Source organism: Alternaria rosae, assembly GCF_020736505.1.
Source record: "Alternaria rosae strain MPI-PUGE-AT-0040 chromosome Unknown BKA58scaffold_6, whole genome shotgun sequence".
Taxonomy (NCBI): Eukaryota; Fungi; Ascomycota; class Dothideomycetes; order Pleosporales; family Pleosporaceae; genus Alternaria; species Alternaria rosae.
This window is the reverse complement of record NW_025763575.1, coordinates 1,582,204-1,609,572: the sequence shown is the minus strand read 5'-3', so window position 1 is coordinate 1,609,572 and position 27,369 is coordinate 1,582,204. Positions and strand designations below refer to the sequence as shown.

The window sequence follows — 27,369 nt, the reverse complement described above, 5'->3', positions numbered from 1 at the left end:
TGAGGCATCACTCGTCGCCATCTTTCGCTACCATTCTTGGCTCAGCTTCTGGTGGAAAGACTTTGCCAAGAGCGGCAGTGAAACCTGGGCAGATGACGTGGAATAAATGCAAATACTTAGGAGAATCTCAAGGGCGATACTGCTATCTAGGATGCCGTCATAGATCAAATGAAGACTCCGAGGAGATCTCGTGGTATCTACATACCTGGTCGTCTCCCGATGAAGAGGTAAACAGACATCAAGTCCCTTAACTTCTTCATATCGTCGGCAAAGGCACTCAGAATGCTTCGCCAACCTTCCGCCTCGTCATAACCTAACTACCAAGTCATTGACAAAGTGGCTTAGGTCAAGACAATCTTTTCCAGAAAAGCTTGGCTCAGCTGTATGCCAGCGTGCCGGTCTGGACAACGCCATGGCCTGAGCCGCAACATCGTGGCTTCACTGTCGGGATGCACTTCTTGCTTCTTACTGGAGAGCCTAACGTCGGACCTCGTAGACCCTAGCATGCTGCACACGAGAGACATTGGATTGTACCTCCAGCATTTGAGATACAGAACTGTATAAGAAGTACTCAGATCACCGGCATACAGCTCTATCAGCTTCAATTGCAACACCAACTCACACACTTCAATCTACAAGATCAATTCAATCCGAAGCAAAATGTCTCTCTTCACTTTCACTTCCGCTTTTCTTACGGCCGCTGTGGCCGTCACCTCTGCCCAAGCATCGCCATTCTCGGGGCTCGACACCCGCTCCTTTAATGGCCTCATGGCCCGCGACTTCTCCGTCGAAGAGTGTAAAGACTTTGTCTACGGAAACAACAACGTCTACGTGGGCAAAGTCTGCTATTCCCTGAACGGCGAGACCTTGACCCTTACTTACCCTGCTCTTCCCGCCCCGGGAAAATACGAAGATCTCCATGTCATCGTCAAGTCAAGCCCCATCTCGGCGACGGACCTACCTCAGGGACATTGGCCATACACATATGGAAACGGAGCCTGCAGCCTTTCAACCGGCAAATGCACCATTCCTATCCAGCCTGATTGGAAATGCGGCAAGCCTCTATACATCGGTGTTCACGCTGGCTACACCCCCGACGGAGTCGCCCACGAGACTGGCTGGATGGCGGGACCGTGCATTGATGCTAGTCGCAAGGGCAATTGCCCAAAGTCCACCTCGTTCACTCCCCAGTGCGAGTGCCCAGTGGTAACTAAATACGAACCCGTTGTTGCTTCGGTAAGTCTTCTTGTTCGCATGTAATTGACCAGTGCTGACGTGTTCAAATAGGTTGTATACAAAAAGACTGTTATCGAGACCTTCACAGACTACTGCACCAGCTTCCCCGCTGATGTGGCTACCAAGACTGCCTGCGATACTCCTTACGCTGCAATAACGCAAACCATCTCTACTACGGCAGATGCTGCAGGCTATACCTGCTCGGTTCCAACCTAAGGTACTTAGGCCGAGGATTTTCCGGCACTGTGTTCGTTTGGAGGGTTTGGGGCAACAAAAGAGAGGACGGACCTGGGTGACTTAATTCCTCAATGTACTGTAATCTTCACATTCCTTGGCAAACTGGGATTGGTTTCTTGCAATGAAATTTTGAACTATTCTACTACTCACCTCACAATATGATATATCTCACATTCCTGCAACAGCAGCTAGTATGTGATACCAGATTATTCTAACACATCTTAACTCGCATGATATAGCGCACTCATAGCCTTACCCGACCCAAAATATGAGTCACATCCATCTCAATATCCGCTGACTCGGCATCATCCTCATCCTCATCTTCATCTCCATCACCATCATCAATAGCAAACATATTCTGAAGCTTCTCCAACTGCTCCATATGATTCTCAGACATTGTCTTCCGTTCTTTAGCAGCACTTTCACGCATGACAAGCGAGTCTTGCCGCTCAATGGAAGACCATGATTCTTTTTCTTCGGCTTCCTCGTTCGTTCCATATTCCAAATTCGCGGGCTTTGTACCAGCAGGTAAAGCAATAGCCATGGCTACACGGTTAATGATATCTAATGCAGAGGGAAGAGGACGATGGTTTGGAGGTATGACGAGGTTACCGATGGTTTCGAAATGGCTGAGGAGGGCGAAGCGAGGGTCGATTATGGAGAGATGTTGGGATTCTAGGTCTTCGGTAGTGAGTGCTGTGTTGGAATGAGGAGACTTGCGTCGAGAGAAAGCGTAGCGTCGGGCTGGGTGGACGAAGATGAGGATTGAAATGGTCGTTAGCAAGACCGCGCCTGCGCAGCTTGAGACTATGGCACCGATTTGGTTGTGGGTCAATGTCATGAGCGTTGGCCGGGCTTGTGTTTGTGAATCTGATAGCTCCAAAGGGTATTGGTGAGCTGAGATGGAGCATTGAGATTGGAATCATGTTGATAGCCTGGGGTGACAGTGTGTTGAACGTCCGGGCATGTAGTCGCACAGTGCTTGCCTCTTGGTCACATTGCGGGCACGAGGAGTTCTGATAGCAGTACGTGCTCTAGCCGGTTCGACCAGCCGACCTCGTGTACTGGGTCGCGATAGGTAGGTCTGTGTCTAACGTGAGAACCGGTCGTCGAGCCCGTTGCAGACTCCATTCGATCTCCTGCTGACGCTATTCATTACCCCTTCTCCGACGTCGACGGCGAATGTAGGATATAGTCCCAATGGCGGCGGCCAGAATAGTTGCAGAGCCTAGTATGGAAACGATTACGTTAGTCGTTTGTTCGGAGATACCTTGAGGTTGCAAGTCTTTGACCGAAGTTTCAGCGGATACATTAGCGGAATCGGCCTTGTCGATGGGCGGTGAGAAATTTGATGTAGCCATTTTGTCGTAAATCGGATGACATCTGAAATTGTGATTGAGTTCTTCAAAAGCAGAGCGACATTCTATAACCAACTGAGAGCACAGCCGAGTATCACTTTTGTTTGAAGAACACGTAGGAGACAAAGCCGTCAGCGTGCTTCGCCTAGTTGTCCCACTGCAGATCACGTTACATACAAAGACGATGTACAATAAATACTGGTGACGAGACATTATGATGAGAAGGGACAATAATGACTTGCATGATACATACTCAAAGTTCCATTTTGCCTTTGAACTTCTCCCACTGTGTTCGTCGGACGTTTTTCTGCTCTTCAGCGATGCGTTTCCGGTGTCCTCTGTAATCTTGAATGAACACTCTCGGCTTCCAATCTTTTCGCGCTTCCTTGCGACGTTCTTCCTCGAAGAGACTCTTCTGGACCGTATAGCGTTGGAACCATCCTTGATGAATTAGCCGGCTGTCAGAATGAGGCGAGCTAGTAGCAGAGGAGACTGCAGGCTTTCACCACATGCGCAAGCCCTGGAGATGGCGCTGAAACGGAGTCTTGCGTGGCGGTGTGTTAGTTAGCGGAAGTATCGATGCCTTGGAACAATCAAAGAAGGTTGTTATTAGCTTTCGTGAGTGTAAGAGTGCAATGACGAGAATCACGGCAACAGTAATCAGAACAATAATCAAGAAGTTGCGCTTGATGTTTGAAATTTCTTGCGCCGCCATAATGCGCGCTTCAGTCCCAATGAATTGTGAGCCTTAAACGAGGCTGAGAAATTGTGTGATGTACTATCGAGAATGAAATTACGGTGAGCGAATCCGTGATAAGACCGAGGCAATGAGGAAGTCGTGCATGAACAAAGCGATCCAATCGGGATCTCGATACGCAGTAAGTTTAGAATGGTTGGGTAGTAGTAACTCATGCGCAAAAGCAATGATCGAGAACGAGTGGATAATACCATTCACGATGTTTTCCCGTCGTATCGTAGCGGTCTGAGGCGTGGTGTGATGGATGCAAGTAGCGGTGGCGAGCGCGTGATGGTGAGCCAACCAACGACGTCATGAAATCCTCCATATTATCAAGGCCTCTGCCGTTTGACCCCGCAACCCTCATCGCTTCCTCTACCTTTGCTTTTGGTCGACCGCATCAGTATCATGTCTGGTAACGCCTCGGAAACCGCGGTGGAGAAATACCGTTACGAAATCCTCTTCGGTGCCTGGCTGGCCGTCACGGGCGCGACATTTCTTCGCATCAAGCGTCAGCCCTACTCGACCCGTCTGAAGATCGAGCAGTACGAGAGCATCTTCAAGGGCACATCCCTCAGTGCCGTGCTGATCGGGATTGGAATCACACCCGCGCGGACTACAGCAAGGCGATTCGGCGGTAATTGAACGCTGTTGATGATCCCCAGAGAACGGGTGGAGAGGTCGCGTCTGGTTGACCTTGGCGCTTCCCCGCAACTTTCACATGCGAACACCCGTCGTCATCGTTCCTTCTCCACCACGGCTCGACATCATGTTTCTTCGACTGGGCTCATCCAGTCTTGAGCTCAGCCTGTGGAATCCTGTCTACGCCGTCACGCCCTTTATCCTGCTGTCCGTCTCAATCCCGCTCGCCATCTTCGCCGTCGTCACCACCTCCATCGCCGTATCGCTCCTCTCCTTCCGCGCATTGACCGTATATTGCCGTCTCGCCATTGCAATTGTAGGCGCATGGTTCTCTCCATCGACCTCGAAGCCAGTTCCGCTTCGTGCCCCTCTTATACCTTCATCCGCCCGACACTCCCCGACCGGACGCCGCCGCACAAGCACGGCTAGCACGACATCTTCGCAAGATGCAGCTCTACAGTCGGCGCATACGTCACGTCTCCTGAAACATAAGAATAACTCTCTTACGGCGCTCATTGGTACAAGCGAATTGACGCGTGACTTTGAGGGCGTGGGAGGATGGAGAGTGCCGGGTGACGACGATGAAGAGGCGTTGTGGATGGGCATCAATTCAAGGCTCCAGTTACCTGCCGAGACGCCTACTCGGAGGCATGCGCGCAGTCTAACAGGCGGTGCAAGCCCGGGCCAGAGGTGGAGTGCTGGATCAGAAGCGTTTCGCATGAGCCCAGTGCAGAGCAGGGCAAGGACACCAGTACGCTTTGCCATCGAAGACGAATCTGGCTACTTCCCTATGCAGCCCACTTCAAATAGTCGGCGTGGTAGCGCCGGCTCTGAATCCGCCAAACAACACAACAGAAGGAAAAGCGGTAGTGGTAGCAGCATGTCAAGTACTGCTTCCGGTCTCGCTATCACGATGAAGGAAGCTGGCAAATGAATAGTCCCGATGAAGAACGCTTCTCTCCTGAAGTCCACTTCATCTCGACTCTGCAAGCAGATCAAGGATCGATTCTTCGATTCACCTAGGCTACGAATCATACCGCACTAAATATGATAACGCTCTTAGATGCCCCGAAAGCGACTGACGCATCATCCCACACGAGCGTACGTCTACGAAACCGAACCGCCTCTCTCGCGCAAGAGTCCGTCGGGAAGCTTCCTTGATACGAAGAAACGCCGTCACACACTTCAGTCGGTGTCTCATCCGACTTGGAGGATACAAGGACTACATGATTACAAGTAATTGCTTGTGGAGGGGAAAATTATGCTACGCGCTGTATACGTGGACATGGACGATAGACAGCTAGTCACCCCGAGAAAATTGGATACTTCCTTGCTAGTCCATAGCATCTTCGTCCTCAAGGTCTTGCAGCTGTAGAGGGTTAAAACTCGCTATGGAGTATCTCCTTTTGAATGACAACTCTTGAGTCTTTACAATGAGGCTCCGAGATTATTGAGAAGGATATGGAAGATGCCCTTGGCATGCAGCTGCCTACATGGGTTTGCAGCAATAGTAATTTACTTGTCATATACAGTCAAAGCCCCACATGCGTATCGCAGTGATCGTCGAGCATGATGCTGACAGCGTTTCTCAAAGGGATAAACTGAAGTCGCACGACATTCGGTCAAGACCCGAGAGAGTGACTCCCGGACCCCACTGCAATCACGTCGAGATTGCCTGTTTACTCAACAACACGTGATCATGGGTCAGATGCGAGAGACGGCAGGTAATGACGGAAAGCAAGTATCTAGAGTCTGCATTGTCTCTGTGTTCACATCGTGTAGATTCTTGACATCTCATCATTCTTATCTTCATTTTCAACATTACCTCTCACTCTCGCAAGCATGCGGCCAACCTTCCTCTCCTTCCTTCTCCTCGCCCGCCATGTCACAAGCCAACCCCCCTTCTTCAACATAACCATACCCCCCATGCTCCGTTTTCAGTGCTCACAACTCGTCGTCGAGCGCCTCGACCCCCTCGTCTCCCCCTCCCTAATCCCCTCTCCGCACCTCCACCAGATCGTCGGCGGAAACTCCTTCACAGCCTCCATGCCCTCGTCGCACGACCTCGTCACCGCTTCCACATGTACAAGCTGCACTTTCTCTGAGGACTTCTCAAACTACTGGACCGCTGTCTTGTACTTCCGGGCTCGCAATGGCACCTATAAAAGGGTACCGCAGTCTGTCAGCGAGGGGCTAAAAGGAGTGGGAGGGATCACTGTGTACTATACGCCTGACACGCAGAATCAAACTGGCGTTACGGCTTTCCGACCGGGGTTTCGCATGTTAGTAGGCGACGCGACGGCGACGTCGAGATCCTCCGCACGCAAAGTATGTTATAGATGCATGCCGGAAACAGGCGATCACATGCATCTCAACTGTGCGGCGCCAGATGCACAGACACTCCCCACGGGTTTCTGCCCCGGCGGTATACGCTCTGTCATCACCTTCCCAACCTGTTGGGACGGGGTGAACCTCGATTCGCCGGATCACCAGAGCCACGTAGCGTATGCGAATGGTGCGGGTGATTACGACGTCGGGCCTACGGGGACATGTCCTGAGTCACATCCGGTGGCTATACCGCAAGTTATGTATGAGGTTATGTGGGACACGAGGGGGTTTAATGATGCGGGATTGTGGCCGGAGGATGGGAGCCAGCCTTTCGTGCTTAGTACGGGGGATCGGTGAGTTGATAAATTTCCTTCTCAAACGTTGATCGGATCTGACGGTGTTGTCAATACAGGAATGGGTTCTCACAGCATGGAGACTACGTGTTTGGCTGGAAAGACGACTCGCTTCAGCGTGCTATGAATGCGCGCTGTATGGGTGATGTGTGTTCGGTGTTGGACTCTCAGACTACTGAGGAGGCGATCAAGTGTACTATTCCGCGGACTGTTGATGAGGATGTTGATGGATGTGAGTTATGCCGCATCATTTTACAGATCCTGTTTGACTAATCACTCGATTTAGGGTTGTCTGAACTTCCTGGAGGTCTTATGAAGGTTTGAACAACTGTCAATGTGCATAATTTGATGCATTATAAAAACTTCATGAACGCATTTTCGACACCAGGGGTGGCTAAAATTGGTGTCGCATTCTTGAAAATGTCATTAAGGTTGGAGTACACATCGTCTTAGGATTCAAATGTATGTATGCAACACGTAAGGATTAAAATTCCGTAATGTAAGCTATTCATCGCATCCATCTCAGCGCTAGAAGATTTATTGAACTGCGTCGAAATCCTCGTCTGCAATCTCCAATGCTCGTATCAGCCATTGCAGAAACGCGCTGCGAATTCTGTCGCCACCAATCAACGCTATGCTTGCATTCACCTTCGTCCCCTTGCAGCGCGTCACGAAGACGGCATTGTGATAATCGAACAACGCCAGGCAATAGCACTTCCGCTTCTGTCCAAATGATAACATGCCTTCCAGGAGAGGCTTCGCCGTGCGCACGACACCTTCGCCATTCGTGAATGTAAGGTCTAGCTTCCTGAGACCCCAATCGCCGGGTACGATAGTGCCGGCAGGAGCAAACTGAACTATACCAACGAGATCCTTCGCGTTGCGTTCGCCTGGGATACGCACGAACCAGGTGAGGGCGTCAGGAACAATTTCGTAGCTGTGTTTGAGGGTCGGAGCGTGGTTCTTACCAGCCGTGACTAGAAAATCGAGTAAAGTGCGTTGGCAGGATTTGAGTACACCGTCTGGTGTGGCGATGGCGCAATCGTCGACTGTGGGGAGTATGAAGTCTTCCGATTTAACGACCTTGCCGTTTAGGGTTGTGTAAATCTTGAATGCACATCCACCGTACTGGGCGCCGAGCTCGAGTACCTGGTTTCTCTCCTCGCTGTTGTCGATATGTTTGTCATTTAAGAAACGTTGCGGCGGAGGCTCCAGAGCCGAGGCTTCTAGATTCGAGTCCTCGAGCGCGTATCCCGTAAGCGGTCTCAACATCTGCACGTTCGTGTTCCTGATAGCCTCTCCTAGCCACATGATGAGCTTGGAGCGAATTTCATCCGACCATCCCACAAATAGATCAACACCTGGCCGGGGATCCTCGCTGAATACGAACAAAACAAGATGAAGACCGTCGTAGAAGCCAATCTGATCACATCCGAATTTCAGACGGATGTTGTCGGCTGCTGTCATCAGGACGTTAGTCCGTTCATGGTGTCTTGACACTTGGGCAATGCTGTCGCCGACGTGGTCCTTTTTCACAATATCAAGACTTGAGTCTTTGGGCCATCGAATGACAATAGCGATAGGATCGAGTGTGTCATCCGCTTTAATGCACCAGGCCATTGTATAGGGTTGACCAGCGTACCATCTGGAAAAGTGGATGCGATCGCCGTAGTGCTGTTTGATGATGTCGTTGGGAGCATGTATGAGTTCCGTCAACGTGAAACTAAGATCGGGGATGCTGTTCACGTCGCGGAGATGGGGATGATACACGATATCGGTATCGTCGGAATTGGATGCGTGTCCTTCGCGAGTTTCCTTTTGGCTGGCGTCGTTGGTTGATGTTGATGGAGTACTCGGCTTCGTTTCGGTATCAGTGGAAGTGTCAGCATACTGTGTTGCTGGTGCATCTCCGACAAGCGTCTCTGTGGAGGAGTCCGAATCGGAAGCTAGGGTATTAGCGAGCTCATCCAATTCAGTCCTCAGAGAGCGCACCGCTTCTGTGAGATAGCATGATGAAGCTTCGGGTGATTTGGAGGACATGATTTCGACTGTGATGGTGACAGGAATTCGAAAGTGGTGAGAGAAAGAGGGGGGTGGGTTCGTTGACTGCTCCTTGAGACTAGCGTAGATCAGTCTGGAAAGAGCTCTCCAGGGCTGAGACCTTCGCGTTCGTAATCTACTTTCTATTATTTGATAAAGGGATTCAGGCATTATGTATGTCGTTTGTATTGCGGCAGCTGTGAGTGGCTCGTTGTCTATGGGTCATCGCAGTACCATGGGATTGGACAGGGACCAGATTTTGAGGTTTTCGCACAGAGATGTGATTCCAGGGCTGAGACAAAGACATCACATGTTGATTTTACTAGGCAGTTGCGACCACTGGGCTATCTCAAGCCCTCGCAATGGCGCGTCTCATTATCTCGACAAGATCAATATCAACGTTGAGCCACTGCTTGCTGCGTTCTTCCAGCGTGGGCAGTGACACTGTTCCTCCCGTCTTTCTCTTTTCCAATTTCGGGAAGCAGAGCCACAAGACTAAGAGAGCTGCGGGAACAGCCAGAATGATGGGTTGTAAGACACCAAGGCCTTTCGCTTGAGCAAGCAATCCGATAGCAAAGGGTAACGCAGCACCTCCGCCGACACCTATCGCAGCAGCAAAGCCTATCGCGGAGACGTGAAGATGTGGTGGGAGAGCTTTGGTCGCTATGACTATGACAGCGGGAAAGAGCGGACCGAGGAAGAAGCCTTATAGTGCGATGAAGATGGCCGATGCGTAGAAGGAGGGAATGAGCCAGAACATGAGCTGGCATATGATGGCGACGATGATGTAAACCTGTCGTACAATTAGCTTGTGCAGATTCCAATCCGATCTTCGCCGTACCAAGACAGCGAGCTTCTCGCCAAGTTTGGGTGTGATGAAGCTCAAGACAAGACGGCCAGTAGCGATGCCAGTCCAGAACCCGGTCGCGACAATCCCAGATTCGAATTCGCCGCCTGCTCTCTCCCGGCGCATAAAGGTAACGATCCAGCCTCCAAGCGCTCCCCCAGCTCCGACATACCCGAAGAGGAAGATAGCGGCAATCCAGGTAACGCGACTGCTGAGTGCCTGCTTAAGACGGCCTTCACCTTCTGCATTCGCGTGAAGTGATTTTTGACAATACACTTGAGCTGAACTCGATCGGAATGCCCAAAGCGATGTCGCAAGCTCAATGCAGGCGCCACCAAGCTAGTTAGGGTCAGCAACAATGTATAAGCATCCTAGGCAACTGACCATGATGTGGTAAAACTGATACCACTGCCATCCACGCTTAGCAATCAGGCTGGTAGCAGCAAGCGGACTAAGTAAAGCTCCAAGCCCGTATAAGCCATGCAGGAATCCCAAGACCTCGTTTGCATTAGCCAGGCTGCCTGCCCAAGCATTCCAGGCTGCGTCTTCGATACCGTTGCCAAATCCTGAGAAGATGAACAGAACCACCAAAACAGGGTATGGAGGATGAAGAGCAATGCCTAGGTAGGCCACTAGATGACAAGCAGGTCCAAGGAAAGCGATACCCCGTTGACCAAAGCGAACGTGCAGCCAGTTGTTCAGGAGTGCAGCACTGATATATCCGCTCATCGGAGATAGAAATATTAGCGAGACGACAGCATATGTTAGATCGTAGTACTCCTCAAGGTACGGAATGATAGCCTGTGACCGTCAATAGTGACTATGTAGATAGAAAGGTTGTATTGCTTACACCGTATGCAGCATCGTTTGCGCCCATGACGATAAACGCAAAGAGAATGGCAAGGGTACGGCAGGTATTGGACTTTGGATGATTCCATCGCTCAGCCACTGATACTGTTGTTGATGGCTGGGGGAGGAACGACGCCGGATCGGTGCTGCTGCTTCCTTGGCCATTGAATTTACGTCCCTGATCGCGCGACGCTGCTGGTACTACATGTTGTAATTCGATACTCGCGTGCAGGGCACTACTTGAAGGGTGGTCAATGCTCGCTTCTGTCTGATTTATGGTGTGAGTAGACGACATGGTTGCGAACACCGAGCAACGAAATTAGCCGCGCCGAATGATGCGACGTGGATTCTGACGATCAGTGAACAAAGATGAGAAATTTTGTATCGTTTCTGTACGCTGCCTGTGTCTTGTATTCGGAATCATCCACCACATTACAATGGTCGGTCATGCTTGGCGCATTTTCGCCGAAAGCGGAAATGCTTGCGAAGGCTTTCGTGAGGACACCACCACGTGTAGAGAAACCATGTCTTTCGCAAACTCGCTGGACATATGCATCGATACATGCTGCCGGTTAAATATACTGTACATCTGGTAGTGTTTTGTTCGTCAGAGGCACGCGGGACTGCATTATTTCCTAAAACGATGCTCTATCCAGGGAAAGGATAAACAGCCGGACTCTTGTATCCGTTCGTACCGACGGCCCTCACGCCGAAGATGACATTGTCCTTGCTAAGCGGAAGCACAACTGATCCAACTTTGCCAACATCAAGCATGCGAGTCCATAGGCTTGCTGTAGTGGCTCGCCACACAATTTCGTAGCTCGCGACATCTGTGCTATTGGAAACGATCCACTTGATGCGCGAGTCGTTGTCCAAAACTGTCGTGTCGATGGTAACGTTGCGTGGCATGCCAGGAGCCTGTGACAGAGACCAGAGTGTCGCAAGATTGACTTTGCCAACACGTGCTGTAAAGTCGAAGTCAACGAACTCTATCAAATCGCCGTAGACGGTGCCGTTTTCGGTGCGCAAGTCTTGATGCTGATGATCGAAGTTTTCGTTAGGTTCTGTGTAGCGGATGGCAGGGTAGCCCGCCTGGAGGAACCCAGTGTGGTCACCTCCACGCAAGAAGCGGTCCAGGCGGTAGATGATGGCTACGTTCATGCCCGTGGCATTGTTGGCAGCAACTTCAGCTGAGAAGCGCGCAAGCTCTCGTGCAGGGCTATCGTTTTCGCCACCGATTTGGAGTCGTCGCGCTGCCGTGACGTTGTTTTCGGCTGAAAGAGGCGGAACACCTTGAGCGAAAGCGCGAATGGTGTAGGGGTCTTTCTGGCCGCGATCTCCAGTTGAGGAACCGACAATGTCGCAGTTCAGCATGCCTTCGACATTTGTGCTAGAGTTCTTGAGTGTTTGTGCCAGATAGGTGGAGCCATATAGACCCTGCTCTTCGCCAGATACGGCACCGAGAATGATTGTTGACTTGGGCTGATGCTTAGCAAGAACACGCGCAATTTCCATCGCAACTTATCTTAGTCAGTTTCGATCCTATATAAGTCTTTCAAAAAAACACATACTAGCAACTCCACTCGCGTCGTCGTTGGCACCGGGAGAGTCGGCATCGTAGTTGAGCACGTCAGTGACCCGACTGTCAATATGTCCGGTCATGACATATACCCTGTCAGGAGTCTCGCTTCCCTTGGCAGTCGCGAGCACATTCGAGATGTACACGGGAAAGGGAATTCTGCTGGCTACTCCCTGCAAATAGCTTTGCACCTCGACCGTCATCGTGCCGTTGCTTTCCGCGGCATATTTTCGCATCTCAGAGGCTACCCAATCTCTCGCTGCATCTACTCCGCGTGTCGAGCTGTTGTATGTGGCGAGGGTGTGGCGGGTTCCAAACGAAACCAGTTTGGTGATCGTAGCCTCGATGTTGGCTGAACTGATCTCATTTACAATGGCTCGCATCTCATCATCTGGTGCTTGGGGAACCAGCTCCACACCGACGTTGGACGGAGGCCATGCTGCGTTAGCACAGTCGGTATATGATTCCGCGTTGGCTGCCACTGGTAGTGGAAGATCGCGACCGAAAAGAATCTCGTGCGCGTAGATGTTCGAGAGCAGCGCACTGCCGAATAGTGCGGATCGGAGGAACATAATGGCTGCTATGAGGAGGTGGCTATCCGGCACATTGCTCGCACACTGGCTTCTTATAGCAAAGATCGAGATAGGCCGTTGCCCGACGTGCGAGACGGCACATTAAGACATGGATCCGCATATCGGAAGTGGTCTACAACGAACTTCCCATGTCAGTTAGCACGCTGGGTCTACAGTGGGTGCCCATCATCATTTTCTGCGATCTCTTCTCGAGATGCACCTGTTCCGCGGCTCGGCAAGCGTAAATACCCAGCCCTGCTACCTGCCGACAGGGTAGAAGATTGCCGGATTAGGCAGGTGGAGAGGGAAGAACGACGTCAACCACGGAATATTGAAAGCTTGACGAGGCCAGATGAACGCCGATAAGGACAAGGGCGCAGTGCGATGACTAAGGGTAGAGCGGAGAATTACCACTAGGCAGAGTTGACGACAGTGGCTTGTGCGGATGTACTACCACAGCAGCTCGCTCAGCTGAGTGACATGCAGACCGCAGTTGCGCACCGGAACAGAAGCCCAACAACGTTGGATCCTCAACCTCTATGGTCCGGCGACTTATAGGAGTTGTCGCGATGTCGTCCAAAAGTCCAGGGCGGAGCGTATAGTAGTCCAGGCGGTTAACGATCTGGCCGGGGTATATTGTTTGTATCGAACACGAGTACTGGCGGCTTCGCACGAATCTCCAAGGTCAAGCTATAGGTTTATATGCATTGTTCCAGAGTACCCAGATGTCGGACTTTGGAGAGCGAGCTGGAGGGATCTCCATACCATTAGCGCTGGTGCGCTAGAAGCTTGGCATTTCAGGGTCCAGCAGCAGCAGTTGGACTTCGCGATGATGCAATGTGTCAAGTCGCGAAAGTCTGCGTACAACGCTGCAGTATAACGTTCATTATAACAAACCCCGCTCTACATCTCAGATATACACTGGGGTAATACATTCACTTCAAATCGACGATAGTCTATACAGTCCGCGATGGTACGCCTCATCTATCCACCTGGCGCAACACAAACTTACATCGCAAACAGAACGCGCTGTTCAACAACGCCTTACGGCAATCGACATCGATACGAAAAGACCTGGACCAGTTTGCCGACTCAGCCTCGCCGTCACCACATCTCCAAGCTCAACTAAACGCGTCCCTGGCCACATTTGCGCGGACTATCGACGATTATGGCAAGCTTGCAAAGCAAGAGCCTGTACAAACCAAAGCAGAAAAGGCACATGAGAGGTTAAAGAACTTCCGAGCAGAACTCGAAGAGTACCGGACAAACTTCAAGCGCATAAAAAGTGCAAACGAGGATATCGTACGTTTCGAACCGGCGTCCTTGACTCATTTGTCATTGCGAGCGTCGTTGCTGACTAGGAACAGCAAACCACAGAGGCACGTACAGAACTGCTAGGCCGTCGCCCACACAACACAGCCACTCCTGAAAACCCCTACGCACAGCCTAACCTCTCTGCCCAACATTCGGCGTTCGCACCTTCCCAGCCATACAATCCCAACGCTCCCTACCGACCGAACCCCTATTCAGCTGGCGCGCCAGCAGGCGGCGATTACGACCGTGAGGGTCATGTTCTAAGGGAAAACACTTTTTTCAATAAAACTTCGGAGCAGTTGGATGAGTTTTTAGACAGAGGACGGACGGTCCTCGGCGATCTAGGGCAGCAGAGGGAGATGCTCAAGGGAACACAGAGACGGCTATACACAGTGGCGAATACCTTGGGTATTAGTGGCGATACAATACGCATGGTTGAGAGGAGAGCGAAGCAAGACAAATGGATATTCTGGGGTGGAGTCGTCGTCTTCTTCTTGTTCTGCTGGCTGGTCATTCACTATTTGAGGTGATGGCATAAGTACAGCGATTAGTGCGTGGGCATGACGTCCTCTCGGATGTTCAGCGGCCATGATTTGCATTAGCGAGGCGTATGGAGCATAGTGTATACTCACTGGAGAGTGCGTGTGATGTTTTACGCAACAAGAGGATATAGCAGTAAATTTGTAAGGAACCTCATGCTACCTCGGGGTCAACTAATTGTTCCAGATACGAATCAGTAAAGCTGACACGACCCGAAAATAGAACAATGATCAAGCATATGCACAGCTCGGCCATAGCGTTGAGTCACTCATCGAAATCCGTCTTCCTTGCCAACTACGATTCATCTGCGGCCCATGTTTTTCAAATAATACCAAGCAAGTCGCTACGCTACGCATGAGAGCTGCCGGTCTTACGAGGTAGGAAACTCTCTTGAAAGGACATAACGCTCATCACGGTCTGCGGCCGTAGGTCAGCGAGCGGCGATATACGGCAACAATTTTACCCGGGCTTCACAACAAGTCGTCGAGCTTTTGGCCAATGTGATTGGGCTTCGAGTACATCTTTTCCTGCTGATCCCGCAGCTTTCCGACATCATCGAAATATCCATTCCGCTGGATCCATGGACATGCAATTCGAGGATAGTGATGACGATGTCGGTGCCGATGAGGACGGCCAACAGACAGCCATCTATCTCTTGGGTCTTCGAGCATCAGTGGTATTCTCCCAGCTTGATGACCGAAGAAAGGATAGTGCTACCGCTTCATCATCGTCTCAGCGCGTGGATCGTAGTATGCTGGCTGCCGCCTCATCTCGTATGATCGGCCGACAGCACCCGAGAAGCAGCGTAATAGCTGTTCCAGGGCTCGATCGGATATCAAACCTTCCAATGCACTGAGGGCCATGTACCACTCCCTCCGTAATCCGGGTCTTTCGCTGAACGCGACTTCGTTTGAGTGACGTTGCAAGAAGCTCAACATAGACCCGGCCAACGCCTCCGATCGAGTGGCCTGAGCCACCAGGCAAAATACCAGAATCTGTGCCTGCTGCGACGAAGATCGGAGGTATTCGCAAGCCCCAAGTCTTTCCTGAGACACTCCTCCATATGTTTGTCCAGGCGTGTTCCAGTCGAAGGGGCGAAATTGAACTTTGGCGCAAGGTATCCGATGAACTCCTCAAGAGTTGTAACGATAGTGTCGGATGTGATGGGGTACTGCATTTGCTCGGAGAAGGCTTCAACCATCTGTAATATCAATCGACGGCCGTCGAATGCTCCGGCAAATCCCAGCCTGTGAACGACATCTGGAAGCCATTTCTGCAATCCACCCAGACTGGGGTGGAGCACTACATTGGTAGCGAGTCTGATCGTGACCCTATCCCACATAGATCCACAGTCTTCCTTTGGACACAACACAGTGTTGCGCGAACGATATCGATGATATGTTGGGAGGAAAGGATGGTGGTACGGAAGGCCGAAAAAATTTCGCTCGACAGGCCGCTGGCATCACTATATGCTCAAAACCGTTGAGCACTAGGTCTACCGTCAGCCCTTCCGATCGATTTACAGACAGACGAATATGTTGAAGTGTCACAAGTTTGCTCCGACAACGCGCGTAGCCGCCTCATGCGATCCTAACCAATTACTGCTCGCGCTATGGTTTGGCTTGGCTCAGTACCAACGCGATACGACAGTACGGATCGATGTACGCCTTTTCGTGCCTGTATTTGCGGAAGAGCAGGTTCCATCTGTAATATGGGAAACGCATGGTACATCATTTGATGGGGTTAAGGGATACCCGATTCGTTTTCTCTTTGGAATCTCTGACTTATGCACCGCTGTGAGAATACCAGATAAGGCTTTCCCCTCGCTATCTAGAAGCTACGGAATTCGGAAACCAGTCCTGTCATGACTACGAAACAGGCCGTAAATGCAACGCCTCGCTAGAGCACCCCATGACACATTCATATCTGAAATCATGAAAGGTTCAGAGCCTTCCCGCCAAAAGGCATTTCCATAACCCATCTCAGTTTTGCGACACTCGCTGGGGGAGCCCGGCTCTCGCGTATGGTACAAAACGGATCGTCATTGTCGGCAGTCGAACGTTCGCCATTCCGTCAATCCAATATTCCCTCATACAGAATATCACCAAATGGCAGATCAATGCAACCTCTGGTCGACACCAGAGAAACGTTGCTCTTACTCAGTAAATACCCCCAGCAAGCAGAAAATCCAATTTCCCATCAACGCTGCTCAACTGCATGTTCATTTCGCTTTGCTGCCACTGAAGGTTCTGGAGCTCGTTGAAGTAATCACCTCGGGGATATCTGACAGGTGAGATCATCGGCGAAGCCCAACCAGAGCTCGGATGCGTTGGAATGGCGAGGCGCATGTCTGGGCTGTGGCGACGTCGTATGACAGGCAATGACCGGGCCCTATGGCCGCGCCATGGTGGCGCCAGGGCGCGAGCGGAGCGACCGCGATGCCAGCCAGCGTGTGGCACCATAGCGAAGGGCTCGAAGTTCATCGTCGCAGGTCCTTCCATGGCCTCTCGCACCTTCGCTAAAGCTTTCACCCAATCTTCGTCATATGCCGACGACTCTTGTGATATCAAATATTGGTCTTGGAGCCAGAAGTAATAGAGCGCTTCAGCCAACAGAACGGATCCTTGTTCCGCCGCTAAATATGACAAGATGATGAACATGTACCGCGAGCTTCGGAGACCTCTGCTGTGAGAAACAGTTCGGGAATCAATCATCAAAAGATTCGACAGGTCATGAACAAGACGCATTTGCGTTTGCCGTTCGTCAAAGCCTGAGTGCTGCCCAAGTCTCCTGAATAGCTCGGAGAGAGTACGCTCAATATGGTGCCTCGATATTCCATAACGATCTTGGATGCGGCTTTCGAGTTCATCCACCAGGTCATCTCCATCCATTCTTTGGATCCACGAGAGCTGGGGAAGCCAAGCAGAAAGAGTTCGACGATCTATGGGGATCGAGCGATGACCGTTGAAAGCTATCTTCAAGTTTCGCATGCTGGTATCTGGATGACGATGATAGAGTCCTAATTAGATATTGCTAGAGATTCGACGAAGGTGGGTCGGTTTTTCGCTGAGAGAGAAGTTGTTTCCGCTAGTTACAGTACCTGACAGAGAAGCCAGTCTCTATATACTCATCGAGTACCGGTGAGAGCGTCATTGCTTCGCATGCCGAGTGACCCATTTCACGGACCTTTGTGGTCCCTCGCGCCAAGGTCATGGTATCACAATACTGATGTTTGCTTGCGGTGACGACGAAAACAACCACTAAGGCCGCACCAGCCCCCTTTCTTTCGATTCAGTGTAACGGTAACAGAGACACGTCAGTTGTTTGGTACCGGAGGTTTGTTCCAGTCCATGGAAATCCAATCAAGTGTGCGGTGCGCCCTGCTTCTATTATTCACCCAGCGGTGTACGTTATGCTACGCCCTGATGCTACACCGTATATCACTGCAATGATCCGAAAATCAGCCTGTCGGCTTCATCGAGCTCTTCCTTTGATCGTCCCATGGAAGTTAGGTCTATCTAAAAGAACGCCGTTCATGTTGATCGATTAAGTCTGATCGGCTAGGATGAGTGCAGGATCTCAACAAAAGCTTAGTTCACATGCGAGAACTGAGAAGTAAGCAGACAACAGTGCGGGAGCTTTCCCAACAGCCCCAGCCAGTACTCTATGCCCAAGCAAGTTATCTGAAAGCCACGCTGGCGCTGGGTAAGGCGGTATCCAAGGCTGAGAGCCCTGGCGGCCAGCGTGAGATGAGCTACATGTGAAGGGACGCCTACATCGGAGCACACCATGATACGATAATGGGCGGACACTCTTACGGTTTTATTTTGTCAAACTTGAGGCAATAACATGACTGGCTAACAGTAGCCGTACCTACGTGACCAATGCGGGGCTGACACTACTAGTGAGTGGTATCAGGGGAATAAGAAAGGGTACTGGCGATGATCGGGCTCCTCTGCATTGAGGAAGTCATGTACTACTTTTTGTACAACACAGGACCCACTGAGACTGCGATCAACTGACCTCACTAAATCTCCGCGCTAGACTCTGACTTTGTTCTCCCAGCCACGTTCTATCTAGTCAAAATTCCGATTAGTTGTTTCTGTATCGGATGGTGCCTTGCCAGTCTGACCATTAACACCATATCTGGAACCAACGTTCCGGATATCACATTCTTGCCACAAAGACTAGGCAAAGTACGTATGGCTAGTACTCGAAAGGGGAATCTATGGTTATCTTCAACTGTCTGTAGCCGACGAGCATCATGTGCTACATAGGTAGCTCGATATTTACTACTCCTCCAGTCTGATTACAACACCCGCACCGTTATTTCAGATCTAAAGTTACAAGGTTATATTATTCTATACAATCGAGCTCCGATGCGAAGGATAAATGTGAGGCCATACGGGGAAAGCTCTGACACTATCCTAAATCTTGGAATGCAGTACACTTTGGATTGCATATCCGAACGACTGCACCGTTCAGAATAAGCCAACTAGCATGCAACCACTTTGGAACGAACAACGACAGGTACATAGGACATGACTACAAGCATGAACCACAATCACATGTCAATGACTGAGTTCATACTCGTGGCACATGACTGCGGGTCGGACGCTCACTATCTGCCCTGCGATAATGATCACAACTACCCTAGTGAAAAGTGCCGTTAATTCCATGACCACATATTAGGAAGACTGACCTCCTACCAGTGGCCATGTCTGTGCCGGATCATCCGATAGGTGCCACATACACTCCGATATTATGGGCATGGCTGAAGCTTCGAACTCATACGATAATGCGTGATCGAACACCCATCGGTGGTTCATGACAACCCTAACCCATGGCGCGGTTATATCAAGCACCACCAGCCAACATACAGAGGCTGAGGTGATCACACCATCATAAAGGCCAACAACGGGAGAGAAAACGTTTAAATGCGACCAACGAACAAAGTACCTATTCTTCTACAAACCCGATCATGGGAATCATACAGCCAAACACCACGACGCCATCCCAAATATGCTCAAACTCCACAAGGACACTACCAGTCCAAGCCCCCCTCCCCCCTCTCCCCACCAGCGAGTATCTGCGCCGCCTTCGCCTTCTCTCCTAGCCCACCCTCAAGATGCGAAACCTGCATGCCCTTCCTCCCCTTCAACTGCATTCTCTGCAATTTCTTATCCAGCGCCACAAACGGATCTTCGGTCTCACTCTTCTTGATCTTAAACTTACTCGTACCAAGCACGCTATCCAGTTCCTCCACACTGGGCAACTTGACATACAACCACCCATCACCGCGTTCCTCAATGGGGAAAACAGCAATGTTGACGCTCTCGTCGTTGGCGCATTTCCCCGCGTTGTCGCCGGAGAGTTCGTAGTTGCGCTTGTGGTACGGGCAGCTGACCCAGAGTTTGTTGTTGGCGAGGTCGTCGCCAATGAGGCCGTCGGAGAGGACGAAGGCGCGCTTGTGTGGGCACATTTGTTGGGTGCAGTAGTATTTGCCGCGCACTTTGAAAACGGCGAGTTGTGTGTCGCCGCGCTTAATGGCTTTGCTGTCACCTGTGTCTGCGTCTTTGAACTCTTCTGCTTTGACAAGGGGTTGCCAGGATAGTTCTGTCCATTTTGTGCCGCGGAAGTCTTCTGTGATGGAGTCTTTGGGCCAGTATGAGGGCCGTTCTTGGCCGCGCTCTTGGGTCGGCTCGATGGTGTCGACGATGGTTTCGGATGTGTTTGCAAATTGGGAGAACCAGGACCGCTTCTTGGGGTCTTTGAGGACTTCGGTCCACTCGCAGAAGAAGGTGCCGACGAGGTCTTCCATCTGCTTTTCTAGATCTGCGCAGATGCCTAGCTTGTCTTCGAGGATGACTTCTTGGAGGTACTTGATGCCTCCAGGGAGATTCTCCATCCAGCGCGCTGTTCTTTGGAGCTTATCGGCTGTGCGAATGTAGAAGGAGAGGTAGCGGTCGAGGATGGGGACTACATCGTCTGGTGGCACGTCCTTGGCAAGAAGCTCTGAGTGTCGTGGTTTCGCGCCACCGTTACCGCCCACAAAGATGTTGAAGCCTTTCTCAGTCGCGATGAGACCAAAGTCCTTGTTCTGTGCCTCGGCACACTCGCGTACGCAGCCAGATACTCCGCCCTTGATCTTGTGGGGTCCACGGATGGACTTGTAGCGCTCCTCTAGACGCACCGCCATGCCCACACTGTCGCCGATGCCGAATCGGCACCATGTAGTACCGACGCATGACTTGACTGTTCGTAGTGACTTGGCGTATGCGTGGCCAGACTCCATTCCGCCATCGATGAGCTCTTGCCAGATGTCGGGGAGGTCTTGTTTCCGTGCGCCGAACATATCGATACGCTGGCCACCGGTGATCTTGGTGTAGAGGTTGTACTTCTTCGCGACGGTACCGATGACAATGAGCTTCTCCGGGGTAATCTCACCACCAGAGACTCGCGGAACGACTGAAAAGGTGCCGTTGCGCTGAATGTTGGCCAGGAATCTGTCATTAGTATCTTGTAGACCCCTGTTGTTGACTTCAAGTAGGTGCTTGTTGTACAGCGAAGCGACGATGTTTCCGATGGTCGGCTTGCAGGCTTCGCAACCCAAAGAGTTTGGATCTTTTCCAGCTTCTTTCATGACAGCAGCAAATTCCTTCAGACCCTTGACGTAGATGATGTTAAAGAGGTCGGCGCGTGAGTACTCGAAATGTGGGCAGAGGTGATTCTTGACTTCGTTGCCCATGGAAGCCATGGTCTTGTTGAAGATGGTCTGTACGAGCGGCATGCAGCCTCCGCATCCGGTGCCAGCTTTGGTGCAAGACTTGACGTCGCCGATGCTTTTGCATGTTCCGTCCTTAGTGGCATTGACCACATCGTCCTTCGTAACGTTGTGACATGAGCAGATCTGAGTATCGCCGGATCTATATGATGTTAGCACGGCCTTCTTGTACGAGTGTAATGCAACTTACAAATCAGAACCATCGTCATCGCCCTTCTGTGCACCAACAATGAGCTCACTCGGCGCCATCTCCAACTGCTTCTGATTCTTCACCATGGGCACCAGCTTGATGTAGTCTTTCGTGTCGCCGATCATCATGCCACCCAACAGGTACTTTCCGTCCATGGTAAACAGATACTTCTTGTATACTTGCTGGAACGGATCCTTGTACGTTAGAGCTTTGACAGGTGGCGGCGCTGGCCCGTCCGTCAAATTCTTGACTCGATCTCTCGGCGTTGATCCATTGGCATCTTTCTTCTCAGCTCGTGGCCGTCCAGGCATGTTCTTCGGGCCGTCACGATCCGCGAAAAAGTCACCGAAACTCGCGACTTCGACACCCAGCAGCTTGAGCTTGGTACTTAGATCAGGTGCTTTGAACTTGCGCGGCGCATGTGCTTTCGCTTGTGTGAGGTTGAAGGCGAGGACATCTGCCATCTCAACACCAGGAGCGATGAGACCAAATGTCTGGTTCTCCCAGCTGGCGCATTCGCCTACAGCGTAGATGTCCGGTTGTGAAGTGGCTAGGTCAGGGCCGACCACGATACCACCTCCTCGGTCGGCGCATTTGATACCTGCTTTCCGGGCGAGCTCGTCTCTTGATTTGATGCCGATCTGCTAAAGTCAGTCTTTGTCGTTGTTTCGCGGTACAATGTTACTCACCGCGAAGCAAATGCACGAGCACTCCATCTCATCACCATCCTCAAATACCACGCCCTTGACAAAATTGTCTTCGGTTGTGAGAATCTTGCCCACTCTCTTGCTAAGCATGACGTCCAAGCCCAGAGCGCGGACCTGCTCAACGACCATGCCGCCCGCATCGCCATCCAGTTGTCTCGACAGCACCCATCGATTCCGCTCAATGAGCTTCACTTTCGCGAAATCTTCAAGATCCATCATCGCGTGCGCAGCTTCCAGACCTAGCAGACCACCACCAATTACAGCTCCTGTTGTACCTTTCCTTGTCGAAGAAAACTCGATGAGTCTTTGTAGGTCTTCGATCGTGCGGTATACGAATACGCCATTCGCGTCATGACCGGGTGTATGTCGTGGGAGGAGCGCGTCGGATCCTGTTGCCAGGACCAAAATATCATAGGGTACAGTTTCCCCAGATTGGGTTTTGACGTTCTTTTCGGCAGAGTTGATCTCGGTGACGAGGGTGTTGAGATGGTAGTTCAATGAGCCTTCCGGCATTGATGCATACTAGGATGAGGTTAGCCGCATAAACTTCGTCTTCGCTTGATGCTGAACCTACCCATTCCTTGGGGTTGAGATACAAGTTCTCGACTTTCCGATGTTGGAAGAAGCTCGTCAAACCAACGCGGTTGTATGCAAGGTGTGGTTCTTCACCAATGACAACCACGTCGTATTCTCTCCGCTTCACATCGTACTTCATGAGCTTTTCGCTTCGAAACATTAGCTCTTTTTCCACCAGTCCAAAAGACGTGCCGACTTACATAAATGCAATGCCCACCATACCTAATCCAACGACCACAATCTTCTTCCGTGGATGTTGATCATTGATCTCGCCCTTCTTCTCCAAATCAGCTACCTTCTCAGGCAGCTTGTTGGCTTCCGGATCGTTCCATTCTGCATTCGATATGTTCCCGTCTTTCGATCCCCATGTTGCTGTGATATGACGATCGCCGGGTGGTGAGTGTGATTCGCCAGATGAAGGCTCGATGCCTTGTGTGACGATTGGCTCCGTCTCAGCCATGATGTGTGTGAAGGCTTTCGAAGCCTCGAATATCTAAATGCTAAAGCGACGGATGTACGTATGGAGCAAGCAATCGTACTGGTACACTCAATCAAGAGGGCACAAGAAAATACGACAACGCGTAAGCGTAAGCTGCACCACTCACTCCAAGAAGAGTAAGAAACAGAGGTGTAGGAGAGGAGAAGATGCCAAAGACAAGAGATTGTTTCAACGAGTAGAATCAACGGACCAAGACACCTCAATAGCCGCAACCAACAACTCCGTGGCATGAACATCTCCCGCGCGTCGACCCAACACGCGCTTTCCCTCCCGCGTCAACCCCAACGCCGCATGAAGATCGATAGCTCAATCTTCCCATCTCCCAATCACGCATGCCCCGCGGTGTTCGCGGAAATGCATCTCAACGCAGCGGGGTCATTCCCATCCCCTGCTTGCATGCCTGTACTGCCTGTACTACATCCCAGCTCCCGTTCCTGCGGCAGTACGAAACGACAAGGATACCGTGGCGCGTCCAGTCAAACAATTGACATTTCTCATTATCGTTACTAGGGGCGATGGAGACGCGTTCTCCGTGGAGATTTCATGACATGTGTGATGTGGAGACGCGTTGGGTGCGTTTGGCACTGGTTGGGTGTTCCTTATCGCGAGCTAGGCCGCTTGGCGGCAGGGGGTATCTCGCTTCGTTATCAGTAAGGGAGAGGACGGAGATGCGTTTTCGTGGTTGATGGTCTCCGGGAGATGTCATTGTACATGTGTGGTTTGGTTTGGAGGGTGATGAGATGAGAGGTGATCGAGATGGGCGGGTAAAGTACGACGTCATGGCGAGGACGGTCTTGGCTTTCTACGTGATGGGAGGGAGTGGGAGACTTGGTGATAGAATCATGGAAGGCATGCTTGTAGTATGGCATACTTTGGCACTTCGAGCAGATGCGGTACATGTGATTCGGAAGAGACAACTTTATACACAGTGAATGGACCGAAATGATATATACCCAAATCCTTCCAATGCCTCAAAACTCCTCAAACAACAATGCCGAGACTAGAAAAACATCAACTCCTCATCCTTCCAGCCCTGCTCGTTCAACGCCTTATGCGCCGCCTTCTCCAACGCTTCAGGCCCACAAATCAACACCAAACTCTCCCCCTCCTCTCTCACACAATGTTCCTTCAAAAGCGGCGCACCAATCCTCCCCCTCAACCCCTGCCAATCCTCCGGCCCCTGCGTCAACGTATACAACAACTTGCACCTCTCTGCGTTGTCCCTGGCAAAAGCATCCAAATCCTCTCTACAAAGTATATCTTCTACCAGGCGGTTGCCGTTTAGAACAGTACAATGCGTAGTATCCTCTTTATCCTGCATGACAGCGCGTAGAACCTGGAAAATGGGCGTGATGCCACTGCCACCGCAGATCATGAAGAAACGTTTTACTTTCCGCTCTTTCCCATTTACGGCGCAGAGACCGCGGCCTAGGTACTCGAATTTGCCAATGGGGCCTTTGAAATCGACCCAGTGGCCTGTGGGGATGGAGTCGAGGGCTTTTGTCATTTTGCCACCTGCGCGGTGGGGTGTGTCGGCGTAGACTTTGATGAGGACGTCGCAGTAGCCTGTCTGGGTGGTTTGGCTAATAGGTGTGTAGGATCGGATTATAGCTTCGCGCGTCACGGGGTCGCGGAGACGGATCATGAGGTGTTGGCCGGTGGGTAGGCCGAGCGCTTGGTCTGGGTGGTCGAGCTTGAAGCGGAAGATCCGTGTGTCCCAGGAGACTTTTGTTTTGGAGTGGAGGAGGGTTTTGCGCCAATTGCGGGAGTCGAGGAAGATGGGGCGCGGGGTGGTGGATTCGGGAATGTGTTCGGGTTCTGAGAGGAGTTTAAGGGAGGCTTCGGAGAGTGTACCGATGTGGTAGTCTGGCATCATGGCTTTGGCTGTTTCGCTGTCTGTTTCTTGTCAGTTGGGAATGTGATGTTTTGTTGGTGATGTGGAACTCACGAATCGCCATGAACTCATCTGTGGCATCCTGGGCCGCTGCGCTTATGATGCTTTGCGCACCACCCGGATGGCCTTCTAGGAAAGCAGTGCCGTCGTAAACTTCGCCGTTGACCACGAACCATGGGTTTTCCGCCTTGTCATGCTGTCGCAGCTCATCGATCTCGATGGCCTTGTCAACACCATCTTTGGTCATTTTGATCTCTTTCGCCTCCTCAATTCCAGCATGTTCCGGCTCTTCACCTCCAATCTTCTCACCCCAGTATCCATTCGTGAGGTTTCCACCAGACTTCTTGACGCGCTCCATCCAGCCACCAGGCATCAACGCGGGTTGCGTCGGATGCTCAAAGCGAAGCATATCGTTCTCCTTGTGAATGACTATCCGGAACCATGGGTTGTTCATCATTCCCAACACACTCCAGTACATGTCTCTTGGCTGAACGCACATCGCTTCGTCCATCACCTTGACCACGATATCTTCCGCCTCTTTCAGCTCGGCAGTGCTAATCTCCAGATTCCAGAAGCACCAGCAAAAGCTCGTTTCGCGCCAGTCCATGTCCAATCTTGCGCCATATAGTTGTCGGTCTTCAAAGGCCCGGTACTTGTCTTCTGCGTAGTCGATCTTCGCAAGTCGCCATGTCTTTCCCTTGTCGAGAGATAGTTCGCATCTTGTTACACGTCGTCCACCGCCACTGTAGGCGTAACCCCGGACGTTGTACGACTCAGGACTTGAAGATAAGGCCAGCTTCTCTTCGTGGGCAGGGCATGCAATAGCCGAGTTGGGTGAGAGATCGTAGATGGCGTAGCGATCGTCCATCCACCATTTTGCATTCTTCGCTGCCTCATCTGGGTCGACAGTAGTACTGTAGAATGTTAGTCTTCATTCCATTTCCAAGTTCATGGCACATACGGTAGCACTCGGTTGTCGTAGATGTGATACCAGTTATCGCTGGGCTCAGCCGTGACGATCAACTTTTTCAACCACTTCACGCTTCGGCCACCGATCTGTCCTGGTATCACGGCTCTTAGCGGCTTGCCGTGATCAGGTCTCAGCATCTCGCCATTCATCTTGTGCGCCAACATAATGCCCCGGTTTGGGTCCATGACCCAGTTGAGTTTCACCGATGTGCCGTAGTATCCGTTGGGCTATGCATAGTGTTAGACATTGTACGTTGTCCACCGAAATGCGACTTACAAGTTTGTCAGCACCTTCCATGCACACGTACTTCGCTTTCCGTAGTGGCTTCGCTCGCTCGATAATGTCTTTCATGACTACGCCAGTGAATAGTGCTGTTGAAACGCCGGCTGGGCCCCAAGAAAATCCCTTGCTCTTCCTCACAACGTTTTGCTCTTTCCGCCTGTTACCGGCACAAACTAGAGTTACAGGATATGTGACATTCTCGTATTCTTCAAGCAGCTGTCGCAAGGTAATCTTAAGGGGATTCGCTACTAGACTAATGAACGTTTAGTATCGAGACATGATTATGGTTCAGAGCGCAACATACCCTTCGACTGAAAATTCCCAATCAAGACACTCTGCATCCTGTACATCAGGTACCGCGCCATGGTTTCGCACATAGAATAGCTCTGGACTAGTCAAGAACCCTTCGTTGAACAAGTCCGTTAACGGTGCTTCGGTATTGAAAGGATGAACACCCGTTAACCGGATCAGTCTCGGGTCTCTTGGTACATGTGCGTCCGGGGTGGGCTTATCGACGTCCAGGACTTGTGGTGGATTATTTGCTGGTGGTGGAAGCGGGAAGTCTGGTTCTGAACTTGAAGCAGTAGACTTAGTGTCATCCCCGTTCACGGTCTCTGGTGGTGATGGCGGTAGTTGTATCGATTCCGACGCGGCATGTGGCTGTGGCTGATGTTCATGAGCAGGAGGAACGGGCACTCCCGCCGGGTTTTGGGTTGCCACACTCATGATGTGTGACTTGTAGAAGGGGTACGAATCTTGGGAATGATTCAGTAGGATTGGTATAGGGCTTGTGCTATACGTGACGACCGCTGCAACCAAACACTTCTGAAAAACTC

At 51.2% G+C, this 27,369-nt stretch overlaps 12 protein-coding genes across 12 annotated transcripts; 4 read left to right on the top strand and 8 right to left on the bottom strand.

Moving 5' to 3' along the window:
• The first annotated feature begins 456 nt into the window (after positions 1-456).
• Positions 457-1,600, top strand: BKA58DRAFT_196296 (uncharacterized protein). The gene is made up of 2 exons (XM_046165725.1): positions 457-1,236; positions 1,288-1,600. The coding sequence occupies exons 1-2, from the start codon at positions 661-663 to the stop codon at positions 1,450-1,452; spliced, it is 741 nt and encodes a 246-aa protein (XP_046024424.1). The 5' UTR covers positions 457-660; the 3' UTR covers positions 1,453-1,600.
• A 117-nt stretch (positions 1,601-1,717) lies between these two features.
• BKA58DRAFT_440970 (uncharacterized protein) lies at positions 1,718-2,314 on the bottom strand (the record flags this gene model as incomplete). Its single annotated transcript, XM_046173789.1, has 1 exon — positions 1,718-2,314. One exon carries the CDS (start codon positions 2,312-2,314, stop codon positions 1,718-1,720), a length of 597 nt encoding a protein of 198 aa, XP_046024423.1.
• A 154-nt stretch (positions 2,315-2,468) lies between these two features.
• BKA58DRAFT_196298 (uncharacterized protein) lies at positions 2,469-3,274 on the bottom strand. The gene has a single exon (XM_046165726.1). The coding sequence runs from the start codon at positions 3,042-3,044 to the stop codon at positions 2,622-2,624; it is 423 nt and encodes a 140-aa protein (XP_046024422.1). The 5' UTR covers positions 3,045-3,274; the 3' UTR covers positions 2,469-2,621.
• A 701-nt stretch (positions 3,275-3,975) lies between these two features.
• On the top strand, positions 3,976-5,143 carry BKA58DRAFT_470346 (uncharacterized protein; the record flags this gene model as incomplete). The annotated part of the gene is made up of 2 exons (XM_046175187.1): positions 3,976-4,204; positions 4,233-5,143. The coding sequence occupies 2 exons, from the start codon at positions 3,976-3,978 to the stop codon at positions 5,141-5,143; spliced, it is 1,140 nt and encodes a 379-aa protein (XP_046024421.1).
• A 454-nt stretch (positions 5,144-5,597) lies between these two features.
• BKA58DRAFT_196301 (uncharacterized protein) lies at positions 5,598-7,340 on the top strand. Its single transcript, XM_046165727.1, has 3 exons — positions 5,598-6,890; positions 6,950-7,122; positions 7,177-7,340. The coding sequence occupies exons 1-3, from the start codon at positions 6,052-6,054 to the stop codon at positions 7,212-7,214; spliced, it is 1,050 nt and encodes a 349-aa protein (XP_046024420.1). The 5' UTR covers positions 5,598-6,051; the 3' UTR covers positions 7,215-7,340.
• An 87-nt stretch (positions 7,341-7,427) lies between these two features.
• On the bottom strand, positions 7,428-8,930 carry BKA58DRAFT_440967 (uncharacterized protein; the record flags this gene model as incomplete). Its single annotated transcript, XM_046173788.1, has 1 exon — positions 7,428-8,930. The coding sequence occupies one exon, from the start codon at positions 8,928-8,930 to the stop codon at positions 7,428-7,430; it is 1,503 nt and encodes a 500-aa protein (XP_046024419.1).
• A 349-nt stretch (positions 8,931-9,279) lies between these two features.
• On the bottom strand, positions 9,280-10,654 carry BKA58DRAFT_412270 (major facilitator superfamily domain-containing protein; the record flags this gene model as incomplete). Its single annotated transcript, XM_046172344.1, has 4 exons — positions 9,280-9,635; positions 9,825-10,116; positions 10,162-10,578; positions 10,628-10,654. 4 exons carry the CDS (start codon positions 10,652-10,654, stop codon positions 9,280-9,282), a joined length of 1,092 nt encoding a protein of 363 aa, XP_046024418.1.
• Positions 10,655-11,274: 620 nt separating this feature from the next.
• BKA58DRAFT_402881 (putative zinc metalloprotease) lies at positions 11,275-12,777 on the bottom strand (the record flags this gene model as incomplete). The annotated part of the gene is made up of 2 exons (XM_046171750.1): positions 11,275-12,146; positions 12,198-12,777. The coding sequence occupies 2 exons, from the start codon at positions 12,775-12,777 to the stop codon at positions 11,275-11,277; spliced, it is 1,452 nt and encodes a 483-aa protein (XP_046024417.1).
• An 836-nt stretch (positions 12,778-13,613) lies between these two features.
• Positions 13,614-14,913, top strand: BKA58DRAFT_362907 (v-SNARE protein-like protein Bos1). The gene is made up of 3 exons (XM_046168815.1): positions 13,614-13,750; positions 13,801-14,079; positions 14,145-14,913. The coding sequence occupies exons 1-3, from the start codon at positions 13,748-13,750 to the stop codon at positions 14,619-14,621; spliced, it is 759 nt and encodes a 252-aa protein (XP_046024416.1). The 5' UTR covers positions 13,614-13,747; the 3' UTR covers positions 14,622-14,913.
• Positions 14,914-16,644: 1,731 nt separating this feature from the next.
• BKA58DRAFT_459381 (uncharacterized protein) lies at positions 16,645-17,909 on the bottom strand. The gene has a single exon (XM_046174714.1). The coding sequence runs from the start codon at positions 17,619-17,621 to the stop codon at positions 16,791-16,793; it is 831 nt and encodes a 276-aa protein (XP_046024415.1). The 5' UTR covers positions 17,622-17,909; the 3' UTR covers positions 16,645-16,790.
• A 1,640-nt stretch (positions 17,910-19,549) lies between these two features.
• On the bottom strand, positions 19,550-23,481 carry BKA58DRAFT_196204 (uncharacterized protein). Its single transcript, XM_046165722.1, has 5 exons — positions 23,089-23,481; positions 22,887-23,037; positions 22,295-22,834; positions 21,606-22,246; positions 19,550-21,557 (listed from the first exon to the last, which is right to left on the bottom strand). The coding sequence occupies exons 1-5, from the start codon at positions 23,346-23,348 to the stop codon at positions 19,676-19,678; spliced, it is 3,474 nt and encodes a 1,157-aa protein (XP_046024414.1). The 5' UTR covers positions 23,349-23,481; the 3' UTR covers positions 19,550-19,675.
• Positions 23,482-24,387: 906 nt separating this feature from the next.
• Positions 24,388-27,259, bottom strand: BKA58DRAFT_318147 (uncharacterized protein; the record flags this gene model as incomplete). Its single annotated transcript, XM_046167661.1, has 5 exons — positions 24,388-25,283; positions 25,336-26,195; positions 26,243-26,478; positions 26,528-26,786; positions 26,838-27,259. The coding sequence occupies 5 exons, from the start codon at positions 27,257-27,259 to the stop codon at positions 24,388-24,390; spliced, it is 2,673 nt and encodes an 890-aa protein (XP_046024413.1).
• Between the last annotated feature and the right edge of the window lie 110 nt (positions 27,260-27,369).